Raw genomic sequence first — 26,883 nt, 5'->3', positions numbered from 1 at the left:
AAACCTTTCCGAGTATTTGGACATTTTTAATATTTAAACAATTATTACCGATCGATTGTGATTCTAATGGCGCATATTATCTACACGTAACGAGATATAGTATATAATAATGTAATTAAAATCGATGCTCTTAACATAAACACTTCTTGTATTTGTACCTTTTATAGAGTGAAACTTTTCAATTAATTTTATTTACCTTTGCTTTTTTAGTATTAAATTATAAAAGGTGGATCAAAAGTTTTTAGATGATTTAAAAAAAATAAAATCGATTACACTTTTTCGTGACACTTCGGGCTTAGGTAATTAGGCTTCTAATTTTACGAAACAGTTTTGTTATCCGAACAAAAAAAAACAAAAATAATAAAATTAGTTCAAAAAATCTCAAAAGAAGAGTAATTGATACATATATATATATTTTTTTTTTCAAGTCATCCAGGAATTTCTTACTCAACCTGTACGAATAATGAAATTAGAAAAGGTTTTTGAAGGATGACGAAAAGATACTGTTTTCCTTTTCTTCTAATTAAATAATAATATAAATTAGAAGTCGAGCCTGTCGTCTCAATTTCTTTCTAAACGTATATATAATAGACGTATAAGTAATACTTGCGAATACTTTTTTCGTGAAACGAACTCTCCTACCATTTCATCCTATATCCGTCCTACTTAATTATATTACTTAAATAAATGTTTTGTCGTCTTTTTTGGGTTTTTTATCTTTTTCTATTTTTCTTTCTTTTTTTCTTTTTCTGTGTACGTTCCTTATGCAAGGAAAATATTATTAATAATATGATAAAATATTGGTATACGTATTATAACTCGTATATAATTTGTGATAACGAAAAATATCAAAAAGTATTGCAACGAAAGAAAATGCATGTGAGACAGACTGTACAGGACTCGTCGAGGAACTCAACGTCGATTTTTTTAGCCAATGTCAAGAAAGTGGTTCGCGAGTTGTGTTTGGTAAAAATAGGCACAGTAAACCGCCACCTGAAAAATGAAAAAAAGAAAAAAAGAACAAGATGAAATTAAATTTTCAGATTTTATGAGAAAAAGTGATACAGATAAAAAGTTTCCGAATGGACCCCAAAAGTTTTTGGGTGATATTAAAGATTCGTTTTTTATGGGCTTATAGTAAAGATTCATAATTTCATAAGTTACGCTTGTAATTTTAAAGTTCGAGAAAAACAAAAAAGAAAAAACATTAGCTCAAAAGATCTCTGATTTTTAAGATCACCCGAAAACTTTTGCCCCATCCTGTATATTAACTTTAAGATAAAGAAAAAAAACTAAATAAAAAGATAACGACAATAAGAAAAAGATAGGGCTTACCGATCAACAGACCAGCAACGATGAATGTGGGTGCTGGACAATACATGTCCAATAGTTGTGCTATGACGATATTACCGATAATACCACCGAGACGTGCAGCCACCATCGATATTGCGATACCGGTTGCACGTAAATGAGTTGGAAAGACTTCGGTGATCAGACAGTCTAATGCAGCGTTACCGCAACTGATCACACCGCTGAAGAAGGCCGAGACGATGAGATTGTGATATTTGTTGTACACGAAGTACAATCCGATCGAACAGAGCCCCGACGAGAGAGTACTGAACACTGGTGGAAAAATAAAGAAGGAAAACAAATTATTTAAAAAAAAAAAAGAAAAGGAACTTCCACGTATACAGGGCGGATCAAAAGTATTCTCTAAGTGATTTTAAAAATTAATTAATTATAAATTTTGTTCGATACATTTTCTCCTGGGTCCGTACTTAAGTTTTACAATTTGTGAAAAAAAAAGAAAAAAGAAAACAAATTAATAATTAGCCTACGAAGTCTCCGAAAAGGGTAATTTGGATTTTTAAAATCGTCTGAGAACACTTTCGATCTACTTGTATTTTCTCAATGAAAAAAAAAAGAACAAAACAAATTTGATTTTTAGCACTTACCAAGGAAAAATTTGCGACCAAGACGATCCATTCCCAGAACAGCAATGATATTTGCCGGTATAGCCGAAGCCACGGTAATAAGTGACTCCATAAAAACGGAAGAACCGATTTTATCATTGCAAATATTTTCAATACGATGTGAGCCCTTGTTAACAACGTAATCGGTGACCTCACATATCGACGTTGATTGGTTCGGATGATCACGATGAAATTCGTCGAATCGATTGAACAACTCCGGGAACCACATCATTAAGCCATAATAACCGATATGGAAGGTGAAGTTTATAATGATGGAGACGACGGTGAAACGAAGTATCGGTGAGACAAATAATTGACGGCTGTTATCCAGGATGTCACCGAGCATCATCTTGCATTTACTCTTTTCCTCGATGCTGGCCTTGACAGGCTCTGGTTCTTGGAAGTCATCGAGGATCAGTTCTTTTACCTGAGAAAAATTAATGTTTTTTTTTCTTTTTTTCTTTTTTCACAATCAAAAATTATAGCACCTATGAAGAAAGAGAGACAGAAACAGTGATAAAATTAGAATTACTGAAAGAAAACAAAGTATACAATATAACATGATCTATGTTTTTATATAAAATGTGACAAAAAAAATATATACATACATATATATTTTTTATTAAAAATATGACTAAGTGTATTTTCTTTTATATTATATATAAAATGTTGCACAGTGTATTTGCGTATATAAATATATATAAATTTATTATTTAAAAAATTATTATTATTATTATATATATATATATATATATATATATATATATATGTAAATGTGACAAATTGTATATTTTTTATATACATATAAAAAATGTGACAAATTGTATATTATATATATATAAAAAATGTGACAAACTGTATGTTTTGTATATGAATCGAAGGAAAAAAAAAGAAAAAAAAATTGGCTTACCGTATAACTGTCGCGAGATCTGCCAGTGTTAATGGCGTAGATACCACGGAAGATATCAAGAGCTTCTTGATATCTTCCGCATGATAGAAGATATTTGGGGGATTCTGGGAGCAGCAGAAGTAACCCCGCTACGATGAACGACGGAGCAGCGCAGATCAGCAGGAAGATTCTCCAAGAGTTATATGTGAATGATGCACTTGTAATACCGATGTCCTGAGGGATGATCAACCATGCCAGTCCTTAATTAAGAAAGGAAATAAAAAGGATAAGAAAAAAGGAACAATAATTAATTATGCTCTTTCTCTCTTTTATTGTTTTTTCTCTCTCTTTTTTTTTAATGACTTTGTAGTATGGATCTTACCAGCAACGAAGAGATTTCCGAGTGTCCAAAAAGCTGCCATGAACGAAAGCATGGAGCCTCGTTTTGATTTTGGTTGGAACTCGGCGAAATACGACCAGATGACCGGACCACTTCCTCCGAGTCTAAAAAAGAGGGAGAGAAAGAGAGAGAAAAATTGTCATATCAATTGAATAATTTCAAATTTTAAATAGAGATTTTTCAGGATTTTAAAACAGATTTCTGTTGTTTTCTTCTTATTTTTTTATTTTCTATATATCTATATTAAGTTGGCCAATAAGTAATATAGGGATTTTCTTAACTCAGATGCAACTCGATGCATATACACATACGCACACACACACACACACATTTTAATTTAATTTAACAATCCTACAATATCTCCGATGATATTAATATAGGATAGATCAAAAATCCTTAAGCGAGCATGAAAATTTCTAGATAGATTTTTAAAAATCAATTACACTTTCTCGAGACTTTTCAGACTGATTTTCTTTTTGTAAATTACAAAATTACAATTCTACCATTACAAATTTAATTTACAAAACTACGAACCTAACTTCAAATCTATGAAAAATCTTGGAAAACATTCAATTGATATTTATAATTCATTTAGGAACTCTTGGTCTATTCTGTGCATAATCATTGAAATTAAAACAATAGAAAATTGTTATATGTAAAACGAATTTGTGAATTTGAATAAAGATGTTATAACTTACGCGGCACCATTTAGGAAACGGAAGAACATGAAGAGTTCGTAAGACTGGCTAAAGCTGGAGGCAACGATGCAAAGGGCGTTCATAAAGGAAATGGCAATGAGGACCTTGCGACGACCCAAAGCATCCGCAATGGAGCCCCAGGCGTACGCACCGGCCATCATGCCAATGAAGATGATGGAGTTGAGCCATCCCTTAGCTTGGGTATCAAGTTTTAGATCACATTGTGCACTTGGTAGAATGAAAGACATGGAGATCACGTCCATCTCCTCACTGGTACTGACGAAGCCACATACCGTGAGCAGGAAGTAATGAAACTTGCCATACTCTGTTAACAATTTTTTTAATGAGATTGAATTTTCTTTTTTTTCTTTTCCTTTTATTCTCTAAACATTTTTTTAAACACAATTGAACAAAATTTTCTTCCATTTTGAGTAAAAATTTTTTTAAAAGTTTCATTCATTTTTTTTTACATTTTTTGTCCATTCACGTTTTCATGTTTTAGAGCAGTTAATTTATTTTTTTTTATTTCTTTACTCATTTATTTGTATTTGTTTTTATTTTTTTTTTTTCATCGATACTTACCAGTAAGTTCGATGGCCTTTTCGAAATCGGCTTTAATGCAGGATCCTTTCTCTGGATCTAGGTTCTTTTCCTTGGGCCCGATTCCTACAAAAAATATAAAAAAAAGAATATAAATAAGAAATAAAAAAATGAATAACATTAAAATGATAAATAATTGATCGAATAAAAATCATTAGGGTTTTTGTCGACTTTTATCGGATGTATCCAAATTTAAACAAAATATTTTAATCAAGATACATTTCGAAATATAATTTAATATCCTGTTATTTACTTTAAAATGTACTTAGGATTATGCTTACGGGCAAGTTCAAGTTCCTTGGAACCACAACCGTTTAGGCGCTCGTCTTTTACATCACACTCTGTAAAAAAAAAAGATATTAAATGACAACGATCAAATCAGGATGTTTCAAAGATACCTAGATAAGCCAAATGTTCCTAAATCATTTAAAAAATTTCCAGATTGTAAAACGATAAGTCTGAAGAGTCTCGAAAAGGTATATTCGATTTTAAAACTTGTCAAGGAACTTTTGGCTCATCCTGTATATATTAAATATATTAAAAAAAAAGTGTGAGTGTGCTCGAACGTTATAAATACTTTCTTATATTTTGAAATTATATGTTTCATTTATTTTAAGAAAAAAATAAAATGAAGAAAATCGAAAAGTTGAAAACACAACGACGAAATTTTTACTTACTATTTTTTCTCCCTCTCTTTCTATCGTTATCTATCTATCTATTTATCTATCTATCTATCTATCTCTTTTTATTTATTATAATAAATAGATTTGTTTTCAAACAAAAATTTTTAGAATCCTGATCATATTTATATAAATCAGTTCGAACGATTTATCATTTATAATTTGTTTATAACAATAACAAGACAAAAGGACTTACTATCGTTGTGCTTTGAGTCGGGTTCACCTTCTACCATTCTACGATGTCCGTGCAGTTGAGTGAATCTGGCTTGGTAAATTTATCAGATATAGCAGTGTCTTCGTGTACGATAGTGAAGTTTGTTAGATATTTTGTTGACGATGACGATTAAGTGGACCTTGAACTCTAGGTGAAGTCTTCCTGCTGAATCTGCGCTGATCTGCTGCTGCTGTTCGTCGGCGGGGCTAGATTCTGCGCTCACTCGCGAGCTATATAAAAAAAAGTATATTAATGACACAATTAATAATAAAATGATATTAATAAATAAAAATAATTAACACATATTTTTTATATTTTAAGATTTATTAATAAGATTATTGTTTATTGAAAAATATCGAAGGCTTTTTCTTTTTATCTCATTGCAAATGAGTATGTTAAAGATGTTAAACGATTATATTAAAAATGTTTAATATGTTATATGGTATATATGATAAAATAGGTTTTATATGTATATGTTAAAATATTTAATATATTTAAATCTTGATATATTTTAAATATTTGATATTATATTATTTTAATATATTATAATATGTCAAAATAATAATTATTTTTAAAATATTCAAAACATATTTTTTTTAACGCAAATGCATAATATACAATACATGGGTTAAGATATATATATATATATATATATATATAACCATATCTTAACATATATATATATATATATGTATATAATATATATATATTCATATATATATATATATATATATATATGAAATGAGAAGGAAAAAAACTGATAGATATTTTTTTCAATAAATGAATAATAGTCAATTTTATATGTCGACGCGAAAGACTATAATATGCCTTGTGGTACGTATTAAATCAATACAAGAGGGTTAAGCAGGGTCAATTTGTAATGGTACTGATAGCAAGCGTGGGATGCAACGTTCTAAAGAACAACGATTTGCAACTTCCCCGATGATCGGAGAGGATAATGAAGGCAGTTTGTAGTAAACGATTTATAAGCGGGACCTAATTCGAATTCACTTACATGCGAATACTAAATACTCGATTTTAAACTTTTCGCTCTTACGAAATGATAATAATAAACTATCTGGCGATGCGAGTATAGTTATTTCCTAGAAATAATAAATAATGACCAAAGAAAAAAAAAATAGATAAAAAAAAGAAAGAAAAAACAAGAAAAATATAAGATCAAGGGTGAACAACGAGAGAGAGAGAGAGAGAGAGAGAGAGAGAATAATAAAAAAATATACAAAAAAAATAACAATGTGATAACAATTTTTACATTTCATTAAATTATTGACTTTAATTCATAATTTATATGTTTTTGACTAATTATGTATAATTGATCGAACATTATCAAACGAATATTTGGGATGCAACGATTGATATTATTATTATTACTTTTTTTTTTATTCTTTTTTTTCAATCATTTTGTGTATTTTCTCACGGTTCATCAACATAAAAATATAGTACAATGGAGAAGTAGTATCAATATAACGATCCATTTCACGCGCAATTTTCTCGATCATCTTTATGATCAGCCAATCGTTACGAATGAAACTTCATAAACCTTGAAATAGGCATGTTATTTTCAGGCAAAATCGAGTCACCTGGAGATCGATAAAGCAAGTCTATTATTAACTATTTCGAGTGAAGAAAAACAAAATATAAAATCCATAAGTCTTAATGGAAAAAAACAGATCATTAGAACGTTCTATTGATGATCTAATGATCTAACATATACATATAATAATAATTAATTAAATTGACCGATACGATTATTTTTTCAAAAGATTTTTTTTCGAAACGTATATAATATAAAAGATGAATTTATATAATAACATTGTTATGTATAGATAAATTTAAAGAGAAACGAAAGAAAAAAGATATTTCGTTGCAAAAATATCAAAGGTGTATATTTAATAAAATCTAAAAAAATTCTTAAGAAATTTTCTTCTCTAATCGAATTGAAAAAACATTGAAATTAGGATATATTATTTGTGATTATTGAGAAAGACGAGCGGAAAGAATGTAATAGAAGGAGCAAAAAAGGTTCGTTAATAAAATGTCAAAGAATTTTGAAGTATGGAGATATAAATTGCTGAGAAAAAGAAAAGAAAAAAAAATGAATTTTCGACCGTGACAGGACTCGAACCTGCAATCTTCGGATCCGAAGTCCGACGCCTTATCCGTTAGGCCACACGGTCATTGAAGGGTAGTTTTCATAATATAGAATTTGACCGTTCATAAAAATACACCCCTTTGTTAAAATTCGATATTAATGAACAATTTTATACGAAATATATACAATTTCTACATTTTATCGATATTTAGACCTAATTCAATCTAAGAAGAAGAACGTTGTATAATAATAATAATATTTATATCTTCTAATTTATTAATCATTGATATTGTCGAGAAAATCATATATAATTAAAAAACAAAGTAAAAACAATAAAAAAAAATAGATAAATAAATGAAATAATAAATGTAATTGGTAAGAGAAAAAAAAAGTTGGGTCAAAAGTTCCTTAAATGATTTTAAAAATCAATTACTCTTTTTCGAATCTTTTCAGGCTAATTTTTTCTTTTCAGATTGAAAAAAATGTAGTTTTACAATGTTAGAAAAGAGTAAGTGTAAAAGATCTAGAAGAAAAGAGTAGCTGATTTTTTAATTTCATTTAGGAACTTTTCGTCTACATTGTACATTAATTATACATATAATAATATACTACAATAATAAGATTTATGATATCTTTCAATTTTTCTTAATCGTTCATTATTATCAAAAGTATGTACATAGGTACGTATGTGTATGAAAAAAAAGAAAGAAAAAGAAAGGAATAATACACGAGTAAGAATAAATGAGATAATGACGGTAATTTGTAAGAAAAAAGAAAAAAGAAAAACAAAGTGTGCAAAAAATATATAATTATCTTTCGAGGAATCCTAACTCGAGTTACATAGTTTGAAGAATGTAATTGACTAGCAAGCGTGTTAGGTTTAAGACGCGTTCTAGAAAACGAGTGAGCATTACTGAACATTAACGGATATCCTGCGCTAAATACTATCTAACAGACCGACATCATGCGCGCCATTTTGCAGCCACTTCTTCCGCGAAACTTGATATGTACCTCGCGATTGTATTTAATATTACATCGAGTTACATCTTGCTTAAGGAAATACAGTAATTTCCGTTCATTTTGTCGATCGCTCGGTTTTTATTTTACATTAATTTTTTTTTTATTTTATTTATTTCTTTCAAATTTTTCTTTTAATCCTTAGTTTAATTTCTTCGATTAGAAATTATAAATAGATATATATATATATATATATATATATATATATTTATATATATATATGTTTATTTTTATAAAGTTTTATATAAATATCCAGGAAATGTTTATCAATTACATTTTTTATCTAATTTTTCTCAAGAGGAATAAAATCTTTTCTTCTAATGTTTTTTTCTTTTCATTACAAAATATGAATTTTTTGATGTTGTTGTTTCAATCACAGATAATAATATAGAAAATGTTTATTAATGAAATTGATTTCTTATGATAAAGTTCAGAAATAGATGAAGTTATGATAAAGTTCAGAGATAAGAGAAAATATGGATATGTATAAAAGCAATCGACCTGAAAAGTGATCGTTAATCTATGGAACGAAGAAAATGTTAAACACTTCTAGAGTTCCATTGTGATTACGAAACTCCAATAATTTTTATTAATTCCTCGGCCGTTGAATATTTTAATTTTTTATAAATTTTTTATTTATTTTGTATCACGAGAAAATAATTTTTTTCTCTCAATAGAAATTCCTTGATATTTTTTTATTTTTATCAAATGTTTACAAAACGTTTAATCAATGCAGTTAAATGTTGATTCTCGATGATTGATTACGACGAAGAGAAAAAATGAAAAAAAAAAAAAAAAGAAAAAAGATAGATAAAGGTGATTAATCTAAATTTGATCGTTGATCTATAGAATAAAAGGGGGTATTACGAAGATGGAAATACGGCTCAGTGCGGGGTCGTCGCACGAGGCCGTTAATTGCACCGGTTGAATCGTCAATTATCCATAGTGGAATCGAGTTCAACGGTCGGTCGAATCCAATTACTATTCATAATTTGTCCCTGCACAGGTGCGGCATACACACACACACATACACATCGTATTAAATAACAATACTGAATTTGCTTTTTCTAAAACGTTTTGATACGTAACATTTTTTCTTTCTAATCAATTCTATAATATAAATCAAATGAAAATGTGTCGGGTAAATACAAACAGGAACTTTTTTTAAGAGAAAATAAATTAATTATTATAATCTTGAATAATTTTTTTTTCTAATTTTCAACTTTTCGAATGAATTTATTGCTTAATATAAACGAAGGTATACAACGTAAAATAACCTGTTTCAGAATGATCATGTATTATTGACTTTCGAATTGTAATTATGTATGGATGCATTATGCACAAATCCATATTCATCTATATGTATTGTAGATATGTATTTATACATACATGTATCTATGCGTGTATTCGATCTTATACTAATATTATAATGAGCTTGTTATACTAATCTGCGCGGTGTAAACGTGGAATGTCGATCTTGTAAAAATTCAAAAAAAAAAAAAAGAAAAGATAAAAAAGCTTGAGAAAAACATCGTAAACAGTTGTAGAAAGGAAAATTAATTCATACGATATTCGAACTCACGTTTAATAAATATCTTTCATTTTATCATTTCAAAAATTTGATTATCGATATTAAAAAAAAAATAAAAAAAATAATAAAAAATAAAAAAATAGATAAAGAGAATTCGAGACTATATCGATTTCTCTTTTCCCCGTTTTTTTTTCTTTATCTTTTCTTTTTTTTACAGTTTGTCATCGTTTTTTTTTTCTTTACAATTACAATTTGTCATCATTTTTCCGATAAATTCATTTTTCTTCATTTTTTTTTCTTCCATCGAGTTCGAAACGATCGATCGACGGAATTACGAGAGTGTTGAAAAGAGGTCAAGTTGGATACGATACTCTCGAAAGTTTTAATCGTGGCGCGGAGCACAGAGCCGACGACGTCGACGGAGTTGTAAGTAAAGCGTTTAGTAATTATCGTCAGTCTCGCAAGGACATAATAATCAGTCTCATTGCCGACAAATTTGTCGGGGGGAGAGTTGTACTGTCGCAGATAGTCGGTGTGTATTAGCGCTTGAGAAGCGGTGTCATCACACTCGTTAGAGGAATCATCGTGCAAAACACCGTTTGCGGACCATTTTGCTCCTACAACGACTATGACGGCTACTCTATGCGTTCAAATTTATATATTACGAATATATGTATTATATTTAATATATTAAATATGTATATATGTATTTTTTTATATCTATACTAGTATTAGATCGATCAGCAATTTTTGGATTTTTTTTGGTTAAAAATTATATTTTTGGAGTTAAAAATTATTATATAATCTAATGTTTTGTATTTAAATATAAAATAATATACATATATAATATATTATATATATGTGCACATACATACACACACACATAGACATATATATATCTTATTGATGACGAAATTTTTAATTATTATACAATTTCTATCTTTATTTTTCTTTCTATTTGTCTTATGATGTATGAAATATATGTAGATATGCGTTGTATATATTTATAAATTATAATAACGTACTCAGGACTTTGTCTACTTTTTTTTTTAAGACAATATTTGTCATTTATTCCAAAAAGAAAAAGCAAAAAAAGTAAATGTAGATAAAATTTTTACTTACAATCTCTCTCTCTCTCCCTCTCTCTCTCTCTCTCTTTCTCTCTCTCTCTCCCTCTCTCTCTCTCCCTCTCTCTCTCTCCCTCTCTCTCTCTCTTTCTCTCTCTCTTTCTCTCTCTCTCTCTCTAATAATCCTAATAAATAAATAAAATGCACACTCGTTTGTCTTCCTTCTTTTTTTTATGCAGCTCGATAATCCGTTGAAACACGTGAGATAAGATCACTTAAAAAAAAAAGCTCGCGTAATATATATAACAAAAAAAACTCGATGAAGATAATTAATTTCGAATTTATAATCGATTGAACGGAACAATATGTAGGAAACGTTAATAATATCACGATATATATTTTTAAAGGACGTTTGAACCGTATTAGACGGGGCGTGGAGATGAAGTGAGCGTCAGATCGTTGAAGCAACTAAAAACTACCTGCCACCTCCTATTGACTAACACGATATACTACTTGTTACCGTATTCACTGTTTTATATATCTTTTTCTCATAATGCAACATCCTAACGATATTCCAGTCTCCTTGATTTTTACACCATTTGTTTACTCTGTTTACGAATAAAAATTATTTTTTCAACTGACAGAGCTCCTTGTTTTTTATTTATTTTAAAATTATGAATGATTAGAAAAAAGCAAAATACATGAATATATCTAGTTGAAATTAATTTACGTATGTAATATCTATGCATAAAAGTTATTTTTTTCAAGTTTTGTGTTTTCTAATAAGATTAGAATTAATTAAAGAAAGAAAAAAATAGAAAACCTGAAAATTTATAAAGACTTTATTGTAGTAGAAAAAATTTATTTAAGTATATACATGAAATTAATTTTTAATATTTTCCATTTTCTATCGTACGTAAAATTAGAATTAATTACAAGGAGATATCACTGATATGTAGAAATTAAGTAGACATTTTTTTAATTAGATATTTATCTATATTATTTATAAACAAAAAAAGAATATATAAATACGTATTATAACAGAAATTAATTTACTTGGATACATAAAAATTATTATTGAAAGTTATATATCTCTATATTCTTTATTGATTGTAATCATTGATTAGAAGAAGAAGATATGAATATATAACAGAAACTAATGTGAATTTAATTATAAAAAAAAATATTTGGAACCTATATGACTGTATATTTAAATAATATGTAAGAATGATTTAAAACGTCAAATAACTATAATTAATATGTGAAATATGTTACTTATAAAATTTCACATCACACTTTTAACAAATAATATATTTAACAATTAAAATTATTTGTAAATAATTCTCACATATAATTGTTACGTATAATTAAGAAATTTTTTATAATTGCTCGAATTATTCATCAAATAAATATTTACATAATATATGAATAAATTCATCTAACACTTTTTATGTATATATTTCTTTTATAGTACAATTCGTACAGACCTTTCCTTTTTGTTAGAATAAATAATTATAATTATGAAACTATCATTAAGAGTAAGATAAATTAAAAAGAAAATTTAGAAATAGATGAAAAATGAGATTGGAAAGTTTATAATGTTCTCATTGAAATATTATCACTCTCTTTCTTTCATTATCACCGAGTCATACTTTATCATTGATGACTCAGATATGTTCTTCGAGTGAAGTACATATGCCCATGTAGAACAAAGAATTCTAAAATGCAAAGGAGAGTTACCAAAATAGATACACGAAGATAATATTTATTCTCTTTTTGTCGATGAAATAAAACACGATTAGTAAGGTCGAACGACTGACCTTGACCAACGAAAAGCGATATGGTGGAACGATATGGAATAAGAAAAAGAAGAAAAGGAACAAGAAAAAGAAAAAAAAATGAAAACGCGATGTCCCTCGAGGAAGAAAAATTCTATCTATATAAAGTATACATGTGTATATATATATATGTATACGTAGAATAGGTCGACCTTGTTTGACTGGAGCAAGGATTACCTCCTTGCAATAACGAAGGACGATTAAGAGATATTTTTGACGTTGCATTGCCGGTAGCAATGAAAGAAAAAATGATCTGGTATATATCTTGTGATGACGTATATTCGTATTTGAAATATTTATTTGAAAGAAACATCTTATAAAAAACCGGTTTTAATTATATTGTTATTTATATACATATATTTATATATAATTGTTTAATAACTTTAATAATATAATTGTATATATATAATTGTTTTAATTAATCGATCATTTTATTATTGTATATGTCATTATTACTTATGTGTAGATATATATATATATATATATACTATGTTATATGTTATTATTTTATATATAGGATCTGGTCTATTACGATATAGTGATTATAAAAATGACTATTAACATACTTGCAGTTCAAAACAAATCAATAGAACATATTTTATTAATTCCATTACTGTACACCATAAATTTTATTTTATTTTATAAATGCTATTAAATTAAATTTACTAAATCAAGGAAATCATTTGCAATACTTCAGTATTTTTAATCATCGATTTATGAGAAATGAATCAATCCGATATTTATGAAAAAAGTATCTTTCGCATATAATAAAAAAGAAAAAGGTTTGAATCTGTAATAAAGAAGATCACACGTATTATGAAAAATTTATATAAAATTGTACTTATGTAAAAGCGATAATTGAACTGATTGATTTCGAGAAGGATACTCTATTTCTCGACGTCATGTTTGTTATAAAATTGCTATCATGTATTTACGTATAGATCTCTCTCTTTCCGTCTCTCTCTCTCTCTGTCTCTCTCTCTTTCTCTCCCTCTTTCTCTTCCTCTTTCTTTCCTTTTCTCTTGCTAAAACTAGTAGAGACGTCATCAAAGTTATTTATATGACATGTATGAAGAGCAAATAACAAAAAAAAAAGGAAATAATATATGTTCAACATTAGACAGTGCATTTTTGAGAATTCACATTTTGTTTGATGATCGTCGACGACTTCTAAGAAAGATTTGTTCCAATGATTTGATGTTCTTCTTTTTCTCTTTCTTTTTTTCTGTCTAACGAATATAAGAGGAAGAATGAAAATCAAGAAGATGATAAAGAAGAAGAAGAAGAGGAATAAGAAGAAGAGGAATAAGAAGAAGAGGAATAAGAAGAAGAGGATAAAGAAGAAGAAGAAGAAGAAGAGGAATAAGAAGAAGAAGAAGAAGAAGAAGAGGAGGAGGAGGAGGAGGAGGAAGAAAAGGCATCAAGAGAACGCACAAACAATTAATTAATATCTATGTTCGACGTTACTGTTGGTTCTTCGGTTTACAGGAGCACGTGGCTCGATTAAACGAGCCGCTTGTCCGGGCTGTTCCAGCCCTCTGTAGTATAAATATTACGATCTTTCAGAGCGGTTTTAACCGGTTAAATCTTGAAGACTCTAAATATGAAGCAATACGACGAGAGAAAGAAAGAGAGAAAGAAAGAAAGAGAAACAGAGAGATGTCTTCAGGGTGGAAGAGGGGAAAAATTACGTGATCATTTGTCTGTCCTCGGATCAGCAATTGGCTCTCCAAAGAATTTTGCATTCACTTTCAAATTTAGAAATAGAGATAGAAAAAAAAATAGACAGATAGATAGATAGATAGATAGAGAGAGATAGAGAAAGAGAGAGAGTGAGAGAGAGAGAGAGAGAGAAGGGAGCAGATATTCTCAGGGTGGAAGGGGAGGAAAATCACGCGATCATCTGTCTATCGTCAGTTCTTTGATTCTACAATTGTATCAATGTGAAAGAATTTTGCATTCGCTTAAAAATTTCACCCTAACATTCGTTGTTTCGTTTAGAAATCTTTCAACTAAGTCTTTTAAAATATCGTAGAATCAATAATTAGATCAAATTTATAATAATAATTGAAAGTTGAATCAACGACGGATGATATTTCATCCCCCTGCCTCTTATTTAAACGTCCTTTTTTTCTTTTTTAATTTTTCTCTTTTTTTTTTTATTTAATAGTTAAGACGGCACTGACATTGTTTACTTGGACGGTATATATATATATATATCATCTTTTCTTAAATTTTTAGTAATTAACATATATATATATATATATACGTACATACATACATACATATTTCATAATATATTAATAGTACAATTGGACGAATTCAAAAAAGAAAAATGAAAAGTCGTTGTTTGTTTTAAGGAAAGAGAAATTATTTATTCGCTCAAACTATTTGACGCTTGTTCGCTCGTAAAAGAAGAAGAAGACAAAGTAGAAGAAGAAGAAGAAGAGAAAAAACAAGAAGAAGAACAAAAATGAAAAATAACACTTAACGACACACACACACATATACCCACTCACGTACACTAGTGGTAACTATTTTAATCCTATAAAAACATTGTTTAATTAACTATCACTATCAGTTTCAGATATTTAGATGAGTAGAAACTTACGGTGTACGGTCTGCCAAGTCTTGGAAAAGTTGCCCGGATTGGGGAACAACCAATGCGAGACGAGAGTGCACAATGCTTATATACGACGGGACCTGATCCCCACTCTAATTTCTTCGAAAATGTTCTTCTCAAGAGAGAGAGAAAAGAAGAGAAGAGACGATACCGATTGAGTCTCAGAGAAAGAGAAGGAGAAAGAGAAAAAAAATACGGTATTGTAGTAGAGAGAGAGAAAGAGAGAGAGAAAGAGAAAGAGAAAGAGAGAGAGAGAGAGAGAGAGAAAGAGGGAGAAAGATGACGATGAGATAGAGAAATGTGATAGAGAAATGAGATAGAGAAATGAAAAAGAGAAAAAGATCGTTAAGTTTGTATCAACACTAATCTTGCGCTCCTTAGCGTTGGTAACAAATCATAGTAGAATGACTTTATAACTGAGAACCATTCAATTTACTTGAATTTAAAAGATAGAAAAGAAACGAATGAGTTGATATTCATGGTTATCTTCTTTTTGTTCGTCTTCTTCTTCTTATTATTATTATTCTTCTTCTTCTTCTTATTCTTTCTCACTTTCTTTTTTTGTTTTATGGAATATACCATCTTATTTTGTTGGAAAATCACTCTGGCTACGTTAGATTTATAAATCTCTAAGTATTATTACATTACAGAAAGAAAGTTGTTAATATGATTTATGGAGTAAGAGAAAAATAACTATGTGGTATCAGCATGACAAAATTTTAAAGAGACAAGTTAAAGAAAAAAGAAAGAGAGAGAGAGAGAGAGAGAGAGAGAGAGAGAGAGAGAGAGAGAGAGAGAGAGAGATAAGGCAATAATGAATCATTTTAGAGACATTTATTTACTCAAACATATTTGCAATTGACACCTCTCTCGGTGTTCTTTTCCTGCTTCGTGTTATCGTTATTTGTAACCTTGGTACACGTGTCTTCCTCTTTAAGATTCTAAATTACTCCGTGAAAAGATAAAAAAAAAATTTTTGGAAAAAAAAATTAAAGAGAAAAAACAGAACGTGCAACGTTAGAAATGTAATAAAAATTTGATTTCTTTATCGTGATAGCATCCTTGTAAGTACGTTGCTCTTTACTCGTGATGTGTTGTTACATAATAAAGCACGAACTATCGACTTGCTATGTCATCAGGCGAGTTCAAAGTATATCGGTGCTAACATGATCCTTGTAAATATTTAATTTCTATGTGTAGCTTTGTTTTCATTACGAAGAAATAAAAAGAAAAAGGTTCGATACGGTGATCTCTCTCTCTCTCTCTCTCTCTCTATTTCTCGTGCATACAACGTCTGCCATGACAGTCGGTGAACGACGGATAAACCGCCATTTTTAATTCGTTCTTGAAAAACTCATATTTTCTTTGGATATTTTTGGACAAAACTTGTTATGCATATATTTTTATACACACATCTGTGTATACACGTGTATCTTTTTTTTTTCTTTTTTTTTTTTCTTTCGCGAATACAAGGCAGATTTTAGATTTACATTTGGAATTAAATTAAATGATAAAAAAGAAGAGACTGATCAATAAACCGTGTTTACGTAATATTTCATACGCGATGAGATACGACAAAAATACCATGACAACCGAATTGGTAGTGAATAATAAAAATAGAAACTCGTTCTGCGATTCTGTACGAATTGGCATAAAAGTTTAAGAGTTTTTAACGAAGACGAAACATCTTCGTGCTCGAATGAAATCGTGTTAATTACTAAGCTGTTTGCCGTTGGATTTCAAATGGCTTAACAAGCTGTAAATTGGAGCCCGCTTTTCGAACCTCTTTTTACGCTTATGAATCATTTATTGTGTAACCGTACCTCTTTGTTACTCATTGCCTGCGAAAATTAAGAGGATAAAAAAAGAGCAATGCCTATGATAACGATGATAATGATGATGATGATAATAATAATAATAATAATAAAAGAAAATTTGTTCTATCTGATTGCCATCTTGGATTTTTTAAATTATTATTATAAAATTATTCATAATTATATTTTTATTGATTGTTCTTATTTAAGATCAAACAAATGATAATCAAATAAGTGAGCTCGATTAATTTGTTCATTTATTCACATAATTGATTACTTAATTTTCGTTAAAAAAAATTACGACCTTGGACTTTTTTTGTATCATTACGGTACTATTGGAGATCATAGAATACATTTATTGATTTTTGATTTACATAGAAATTATTCGCATTTTGATTTACATAGAAATTACTTACATAGAAATTAAAATTTCTATGAGAACACGAGTTTAATTGATATTACTAATTACTTTCTTTTAAGAATTTTTTTTTTATTACCGTAATATATTATCGTTATCGAATCACCGTTATTTGCGAAATTGTGTTTCAACTTTCGATCGAGCTCGTCACAAGATTCAAAGAGAAAATAAGAAATCACAGAACTCACATATGAGTAGGTATGTATTGCGCGTGTATAAAATACGTGTATTTACTCGTGTATGTATTTATGTACATATGTATGAGGAAGACGTGGCCTAAATTAATGAAAATGTTTATCCTTTCAATTTACGTCTTGGCATTTATCTTCTTCGCGAAAAGAACGAACCGATGTTTCTTGTCCATCGTTTTCTTCTTATCTTTCATTATCTATTTCTCTCTCACATGAATTGAATATTATTTTATACATATATTATACTTTGCACACATTTACCGATAGAATATTAACCGGTAATTTCAACGGTATAAATTCGTTGAAGGATAAATGATTTAGGATCTATAATTTATGATTAAGATAGGCGTGGAAATAAAAATATACTAGTGTGAAAGTACGTAAGAGAGTAATTTAAATCGCATAATATCTCGTGGAATTTTCCAAAACGCCTTTGGTAAAATAGAGCTCAGGGATTTGAAATATATAAATATATATATATAAATATATATAAATATAATATATATATATACAACAAAAAAAAAGGAAAAAAAAAAGAAAAAGAAAAAAGAAAAAGCAATTGATATTTTTTTATTACGAATTTTTTTTCTACTTAGAAATTTATATTTTATGTATGCATCTATTATTGATATTAAAAAGGTCACATTATGTATTAAACAAAAATATAAAAGCATTAATTCTTTATTTATGTACATATTATATTTTGATTATATTAAAATATCATTATATTGATATGAAAACTTGTGTTATATTAATACAAAAATGTGATAAAAAAGAATATAATAGCAAAATTCAATTTTCTATTATTTCTTTTTCGTCTCTTAATTGTAAATACGGATCAATATTCATCGTAAAGATAGATTGCAAAAAGTTTTTATATCGATCGATGATTCAAAATTCTCTAAAGTAATGTTAACAGGTCATTTACATATTTCAAATGATACCACAACGAATTCCTCTTTTAGCGTCTCCTTATCTTTTGTTGTCTCGAGTCTGATTTAAATACAGCCCCAGGGGACAGACAGACACAGCGAGAGAAGGAAAGAGAGAGAGAGAGAGAGAGAGAGAGAGAGGGGGAGAGAGAGAGAGAGAGAGAGAGAGAGAGAGAGAGAGAGAGAGAGAGAGAGGGGGAGAGGAAAAGAAAGAAAAAGAGAGAGAGTTAGAGAGAGAGAGAGAGAGAGAGAGAGAGAGAGAGGTGTTTCAGAAATATTAAAAAATTCGAGACAAGTTTCTGTCACGTTTGTTTACTAGCCGAGACAAGAAACGTCATTTTAACCGATAATTTATTATGCCAACGTAATCGATTGTCTCCTTTTCGCATAATCATGTATTTACATACGTACTTACATTTTAACGTTTCTCACACAATATTTATTAAAAATGTATGCTTAAATAAAAATGGAAAAAGTGAAAAAAATATCGCAACACTTTTTATATAGATATATATTATTGTAACAATATAATCTTATAAATGACGAAAAATTAAGAAAACAAAATTTCGGAAGCGAAGAAAAAAATAATTTCTCCGCCAATAAAAAAAAAAAAAAAAAACTAGAAGAAGAAGAAGAAGAAAAAGGATTTACAAGTGAACAGAAAGAAAAAGAAAAAAGAATTTACAAAAAATCTTGATAAGACGATAATTTTTCTTCACTCAACTTAAATAAAAAGAGAAAAAGAAAAACGAACAAAAAAGACAAAAAATTTCTATAAATAAAGGAGATATCTGCTTGACCAATTTGAAACGAAATAAATTCATAAATTCTAAAAGTGAACAAATATTAAAAAAAAAAAAAAAAAAAAAAAACTCGAGGAAGCTGCATATTGACATTACTTACACGTGACACACAAAAATCTCGTTCTTTTTTTATTTTATTATTTTTTTAAAAGATCGAAATTATGAAAGCACGCGGAAAGAGAAAGAAGAAAAAAGTAATAAGAGAATCAGCACAGGTATACATATAAGAGAAAAGGTGTGTGGAGCTTTTATTGAATTCGTGTAAACCGACAATATCATGTATATAATGTGAGTCATCGAGAACGTTACTGACGTCATCAACGTGCTTGGGGGGCAATCAACCGGCAAGTAGTATGCAAAAATATGTTGCGTATCGTTTCGATAGCACCTAGTTCTGCCTCTGTTAATACTATGAACGAACTCCATTCGAGTCGGGTTGTTGCAAAAATTTCTACGCGCTCGAACAGGAAACTCCATTCATTGACTATTATCATGCATACATACGTAGGAAAATGTAAATGAGTTTCTAGGAAATAATTGATACAAGTATAACCTGTTTCTATCGTTCATATATTTCTTTTCTTTTTCTTTTTTCCATTCAATTTTTTTTGTTCGGAGAGGAAAGATAGAAAAAAAAAGAAAACAAAAAAGATAGATAATAAATTATTTAACATAGAGACATAATACCACAATCAAATCTTTCGAATAGTTTCGAAAGAAAAAAGAAAAATGTGACCGATAATGGATGACAAAGTATTTAACAAAAAGAAAAATATTTTTCGGGTACAAAATCGGTACAAAAAAAAAGAAGGAAAAAAAAGAAAAGAAATGTTCGAGATTTAGAAAATAAGATCGTTTCCATTTTTTTTTGCTTTTTTCTTTCTCCTCCTTTTTCTTAAAATTTTCATCTTTCTTTATGCTATAACATGTAGGATATCGATAAATAACGATTCAGAAACTAAAGCAGTATTCTATTGTATAAACGTTAATAAATCTGCCGTAGCAAAATGCAAATAAAAAAGAAATCAAGGTTTGAAATTGACATCGTAAATCAAAAACTTGTTTGCCATACTTGATAATTGACGTAAGTATATATGTATATATGGATATGGAATTTCTTTTGTGAATCTTTGAAAAAGACTTATCGAACGTACCAAACATATCAAACAATTTCAAGGTGAGAAATATATATGTATGTATGTATGTTGAAATATTGTCTCATCATGATTCGTTACGAAAGTTTAATATAAATTGAACCGAAATTCTTTAGATGGATCGAAAGTTTCAAATTGATTTTTAAAAAATTCAAATTATTCTTTTTCCGAGATCTTTTAAACTAATTTTTTTTCAGATTGTAAAATTACATGATGTAGCTCGTAATGTCTATTTACAAGCCTAAAAAGCTTCAGAAAGGATTTCTAAATTTTTCAAATCATCTAAAAACTTCTGGCTCACCCTATACCTTATATATATATAAAATATATATATAAAAAAAATATATATATATATATATTATATAATTTTTTATATATTGTATAATTTTTAAATCGAAAACAATTGTATTATTTCAATCGATTCATTAAACTTGAATATCAGGACCGAAGTTTAACTAACTGAAAAAAAGAAAAATAAATACATTAGCATAAAAGATATCGAAAAAGGGTAATACGATTATTAAATTAATTACTTAAAAACTTTTGAACTATCCTGCATATATATGTACGTTAATTTTACTTTTTTTTTTTTACTTAGATAAAATGATCGAAATCGATATCAATAACAGATGAATCAATCGAATAAATCAAATGAATGAATGAGCAAATGAATTAATTAAGTCTTTCGTGGATTCACATGATTTGACAAATGAGTTCAACTGTGGACTTTTGAGTTATTCCTCGTTAATTATCTTTGATTTTCCAAACGAACGACGATCTTTCTCAATTTCGAATTAGCAAAATCTATTTTATCACGGCCACTTTGCATTTATTCGATCAATATTCTTAAAATAAATTTAATTAGCATTTTTAATAAATATGATGAAATTTTTAACATAAATATGGCTCAACTCTGATACTTAATTTTTAAAACTGACTAAAATGTATATATATAATTTATTCTATAAATAATATATATATTTAATAATACATATATTAAATATATATTAAATATACATTAAATATATAAAATATATATATTTACTCTATAAAATATTTATCATTAATTAATAAAAATACTGATCAAATAAGTAAAAATATTTTGACGAGAATCAAAATCGATCGCGTACGAGTTCACGATATTATGTTGGCCATCTTGTTTTATATACGTATGTTTGCTTTTCTTGTTTTTTTGTTATTTATTTTTTTTTTAATGAACCGCCACGTTGTTGACATCGATACAGTTTATCGAACTCCAATAATATTTCAATCAATCGATGGAAGTTTTAATATTAAATAAAAAAGAAAAAAGAAATACACTTTTGTTTTATTTTTCGATACATTTCACGATAATATTTTCTTTGTTTTTGTTTTTTTTAGATTTCGATACTCTCGTCGATATTTTTCGAAATATTTTATCAATTTTAAATTTAAATTTATCATAGATTTTTTTAATGTTTGATGAAATTGCTCCCTTTACCAAATTCAATTTTTCGTGATTAAATGAAATTGCTTCCGCCTTGGAAAAAAGTATCAATAATTATCGATATTAACGTTATTTAAATATATTATCAATTTCAGATAATATTTTTTCGAAACAAAGTAACTTCTTAATTTTTCATATTTAATGGAATTGCTTATGCTTTTAAATATATCAAATAATTAATCATACGAACATAATTTGAATTTACCATCTATTTTATTATCAATTTCAAATGATATTTCAAAGAAAAATGAATTAAAAATGTTCACTTTCGAACGATCGATAAAAAAGTTGTTATTAAAAAAAAAGTATTGATACTTGTATCTGAGCGTTTTAAACAAAAAAAAAAAAAGAAAAAGTAAAAGAAAAAGAAAAAGAAGATCAATTTGGGATATCGACACGAATAAAATTTAGATTCAACCTTATGAGAAACGTGTTAAACGACACATACACACACACACAGAGGTGTTAACACAGTACTTACATACATACCTCTAACCTTCGTAGCCTGTTGAATCTCTCTGTCTCTCGTTATTAAAGTTATTCGTATAATCGTGCACGCAAGGCATGATTTTACAGCGTTAGTTTAACTGTTATTTATATCTATCTATGTAATAAATCATGCGCAATAGTCGCGTGTGTGGGCAGCGTTGTTTTCAACTTCTTTCATTCGAGTTCAGCTCCGTTGCGTGTTCATCACGCGTGAAATTATCACGGATAATCATCTTCTTATTTTTATTCTTATTCTTATTCTCACTTTTCAAATACGCGTGCGCATTTTATCTCCTAATAATACATATCTTTTTAACCCTCTTATATATATAACACATTTTTATAAAATGTGTTATAATATAATGCTTACAATAAAACGTATAAAGTAATTCGATAATTCTTCGCACATATACATTTCTATTACAATATATTTTTTTTATCATTATCTATAGAAGAATTATTTTATTCTATTCGTAAAAAATTTTTTTTATCACAATTACATAATTATACACATATATATATATATATATATATATATATATATATATAGAAATAACAATTATTTTATCAATAACAAAATAATTTTTTTTTTAAAGAAAAAAAAACATATATTTAATGTTCAATACTTTTCAATATTGTTAATAAAAAACTTATATACATGTTACAATATAGTGAATGTAATTCGTTGCGTAATATTTCTCTTCTTTTTTTTTTTTATTTCTTATCCTTCTATGTTCATTTTTTCCTCAACATTTATTATTTTACGATCGAACGAGCTCATGTATAAGTAGACAATGCCGAAGGTAAATATTTTTCAATATTGTTTTATAAAAAATACTTATAGTTATACATACAACTTATAAGAAAAGCGTATAAAATGATTTGATATTCGTTGCATAATATTTTTTCTTTATCTCATTTTTTGTTTTCTTCTTCCTTTTTTTATCTTTTTTAAACTCAACTTATATTTTATCGATCGAACGAGCGAACGTACAGATAGGTAATGTTAGAAGGTGAATTCTGTTAACAAAAAAAAAATTGTATACAGCTTATTGAAGAACGAATAAAATGATTAGAAATCCTGTTACATAATATTTTGTTTTTTTTTGTTTTCATTTTTTCTTTTCTTTTTCTCTCTTATTTTATCTTTTTTAACTCGATTTTTATTTCATCGATCGAATAAACGAACATACAGATAGATAATGTTTGATGGTAAATTCTATTAATAAAGATAAAATCGTATACGATTTATTAGAGAACGAATAAAAAATGATTAGAAAACCCGTTGTATAATATTCTTTGTTTTTCTTTCTTTTTATTTATTTTTGATTTTTTCTTTTTTATTTATTTTTTTTATCTACCATTTATTTTATAATCAAACGAATGCACATATGGATATCCAACTAATGTTGAAGCTAATAAAATAAAAATCTTTTCATAATGACGAATGAAAGAAAGAGAAAGAGACAAATAGATAGATAGATAGATAGAGAAAGAGAAAGAGAGAGAGAGAGAGAGAGAGAGAGAGAGAGAGAGAGAGAGAGAGAGAGAGAGTTGGAACGTAGTAGTACGACGACGATAATGCAGCTTGGTACGGACGCGTTTGAACGAGGAGGCCAACTATCTCCGCTTGAAATTCACGCGGCTCATTATCAGGCTTTATAAGCTGATTTAGCGGATAATAGAAAGCATTTTAGCAATGCGTTGACGTACCAGTACTACCGACCACGCTATACTCGCATACTCGCAATCAGAAAGTAACGTAATATAAGAGAGTATGAGAATGTTTCGGCAGACATACATACGTATACATATATACATACATACATATATATATTTTTTTTATTATTAATTTATAATTTTTAATGAAATTGCACTTTTGCGAATCATCTGAGGAATTGTTATACTAGATAAAAACTAATATAGAGAAAATTATTTACGTAATTTGTTTTATTAGAAATTAATATAAATAAGATTGCTGTGATTAGAAATAAATTTTTGTATAATTGTCATTATTAATATTCCATACGTCTATTTATTTATTTATTTATTTTTCTGTTTATTTAAGTTGTTTTTATTTTGTACAAAGAATCTGAGTGATTGCGTTGTATTATAGGAAAAATAGTATAACGAAGATGATGTGCTATTTTTAATTTGTTGTTAGACATTAGTATAAATAAAAGATATTGAAGATTAGAAATGGATCATTATAATAATATATTTTTATATATTTTATGTATTTTAATATATACTTTATATATTATTATATATTTTATATTTTTTATTATATATTATTATATTTTTTAAGTTTCTGAAATTTTGATGAACAATTGGAATAAAAAAAATAAAAAAAAGATTGTTAAAACTAATCGAACATGTATTACGTAATTAGTTTTTTAAAATAAAAATTAATAAAACATTAGAAATGGTATATATATCATTAAAATGAATTATCACGTTTCCCCATTGATGTAAATTGAATGATAAATACGAATATCACATATCGTCGTGTATACATAATTCATGTATAAAAGTGTGTAGGTATAAAATTGTCTTTCAAATCCTTTTAGCATAACGCGAAAAAGCACGAAGTTTAAATTTGCTTAGAGGTGGTAAGTTTCCAGACTCTTCGTCTTAATCATTTAACAGATGGTCACATAACTTGCATTTACCGTTCTAGAAAAATCGTTTGTTTAACATTGTATCGTGAAAATAAACAATGTATCTCTTTGATTCTATTCATATAAATGATCTAAATTATCTAAAAACATATTTGTGTGTGTGTATGTGTATATATGTATGTATGTATGTATGTGTATATATATATATATATATATATGTATATATATATATATATATAAAGATATAGTTTCACGATATTAAAACATTAACGATGTATATATAATAATATAAATTATTAAGTTGGTCGATAAGTATAATAATGTCGAATTTTTCATTATTTTATATCTAAATAAAAAGATAATGATAAAAAATATATGGTATCGGATTGACCAATAAATAAAGATGACATCTGTAATATTTTATATTCAAATAAATAATGCCAGTATTTTTTCTTATGACAATATTTTTTTTTATTTAAATAAAACAATATTAATACTTTTTCTTCAAAATATTGATACGCCACTTATTAACACAAAATATCAAAATATCCAATAATAATCCATATAAGCGAGAGTATAGAAAGAAATATAAAAAAGGATGATAAGAAACGAAATTAGGATTGGATGTAATTTATTTAATCATAACATAATAAAATCTCGCATCTAATAATACTTCTTATATACTCTGAGAGTATTAAAAACAAAAAACCAAAAATAATAATGAGACATTTAGAAATGAAATTAGAGGATTAGATCAAACTTACATAATTACAATAAAATCTCATTTCTTCATAAATATCAAATCTATGTACATACGTATTATAAACGAGAATAAAGAGAAACACAATAACAAGATATTTAAAAATGAAAAATAGAAAATTAGATCTAATCGAGATAATCATAATAAAATTTGACTTATGATAAATATCAAATTAACATATCTAGGTATTAACAAAAATATAGAAAAAAAAAAAAATAATAATAACACAATAAGATATTTAGAAACGAAATTAGAATTATATCTAATTCGGCTGATCATAATAAATTTTCATTTATGATAAATATTAAATTAACATACCTACCTACATACATATTGTAACGAGATTGTAGGGAAAAAAATAAAAGAAAGAAAGAAAAAAAAAGCAAAATAAAAAGATATTTACATATGAAATTAGTATTATATCAAACTCACCTAATCATAATAAAACCTCGCTTCTGATGAATATCTGAAATCGGCGATAATTAATTCAACGGATCGCAAATAGTTTGTGATACATACATATGTATAGATATATATACATATATATATATATATATATATATATATATATG

The 26,883-nt window shown here is 27.5% G+C and overlaps 1 protein-coding gene and 1 non-coding gene across 4 annotated transcripts; both read right to left on the bottom strand.

The window, feature by feature from the left end:
- Window positions 1-327: 327 nt before the first annotated feature.
- LOC118446576 (synaptic vesicle glycoprotein 2B) lies at window positions 328-26,883 on the bottom strand. 3 transcript variants are annotated; one of them, XM_085659297.1, is made up of 10 exons: window positions 26,744-26,883; window positions 5,437-5,684; window positions 4,842-4,901; window positions 4,543-4,626; window positions 3,961-4,285; window positions 3,245-3,366; window positions 2,884-3,122; window positions 1,956-2,400; window positions 1,336-1,623; window positions 328-993 (listed from the first exon to the last, which is right to left on the bottom strand). In XM_085659297.1, exons 2-10 carry the CDS (start codon window positions 5,471-5,473, stop codon window positions 938-940), a joined length of 1,656 nt encoding a protein of 551 aa, XP_085515423.1. In that variant the 5' UTR covers window positions 5,474-5,684; window positions 26,744-26,883; the 3' UTR covers window positions 328-937. The 3 variants fall into 3 exon arrangements, with proteins under 3 accessions (XP_085515423.1, XP_035733300.1, XP_085515424.1); XM_035877407.2 differs by lacking the exon at window positions 26,744-26,883 and adding an exon at window positions 15,632-15,778; XM_085659298.1 differs by lacking the exon at window positions 26,744-26,883 and adding an exon at window positions 11,392-11,410.
- TRNAR-UCG (transfer RNA arginine (anticodon UCG)) lies at window positions 7,580-7,652 on the bottom strand. Its single transcript has one exon. It is a non-coding gene; the product is annotated as a tRNA-Arg (tRNA).

This window comes from Vespa mandarinia, chromosome 9, assembly GCF_050613455.1.
Source record: "Vespa mandarinia isolate Hongniang chromosome 9, ASM5061345v1, whole genome shotgun sequence".
NCBI classification, from domain to species: Eukaryota; Metazoa; Arthropoda; class Insecta; order Hymenoptera; family Vespidae; genus Vespa; species Vespa mandarinia.
The sequence above is the reverse complement of the archived record's forward strand: the minus strand, read 5'-3'. Positions and strand labels throughout refer to the sequence as shown.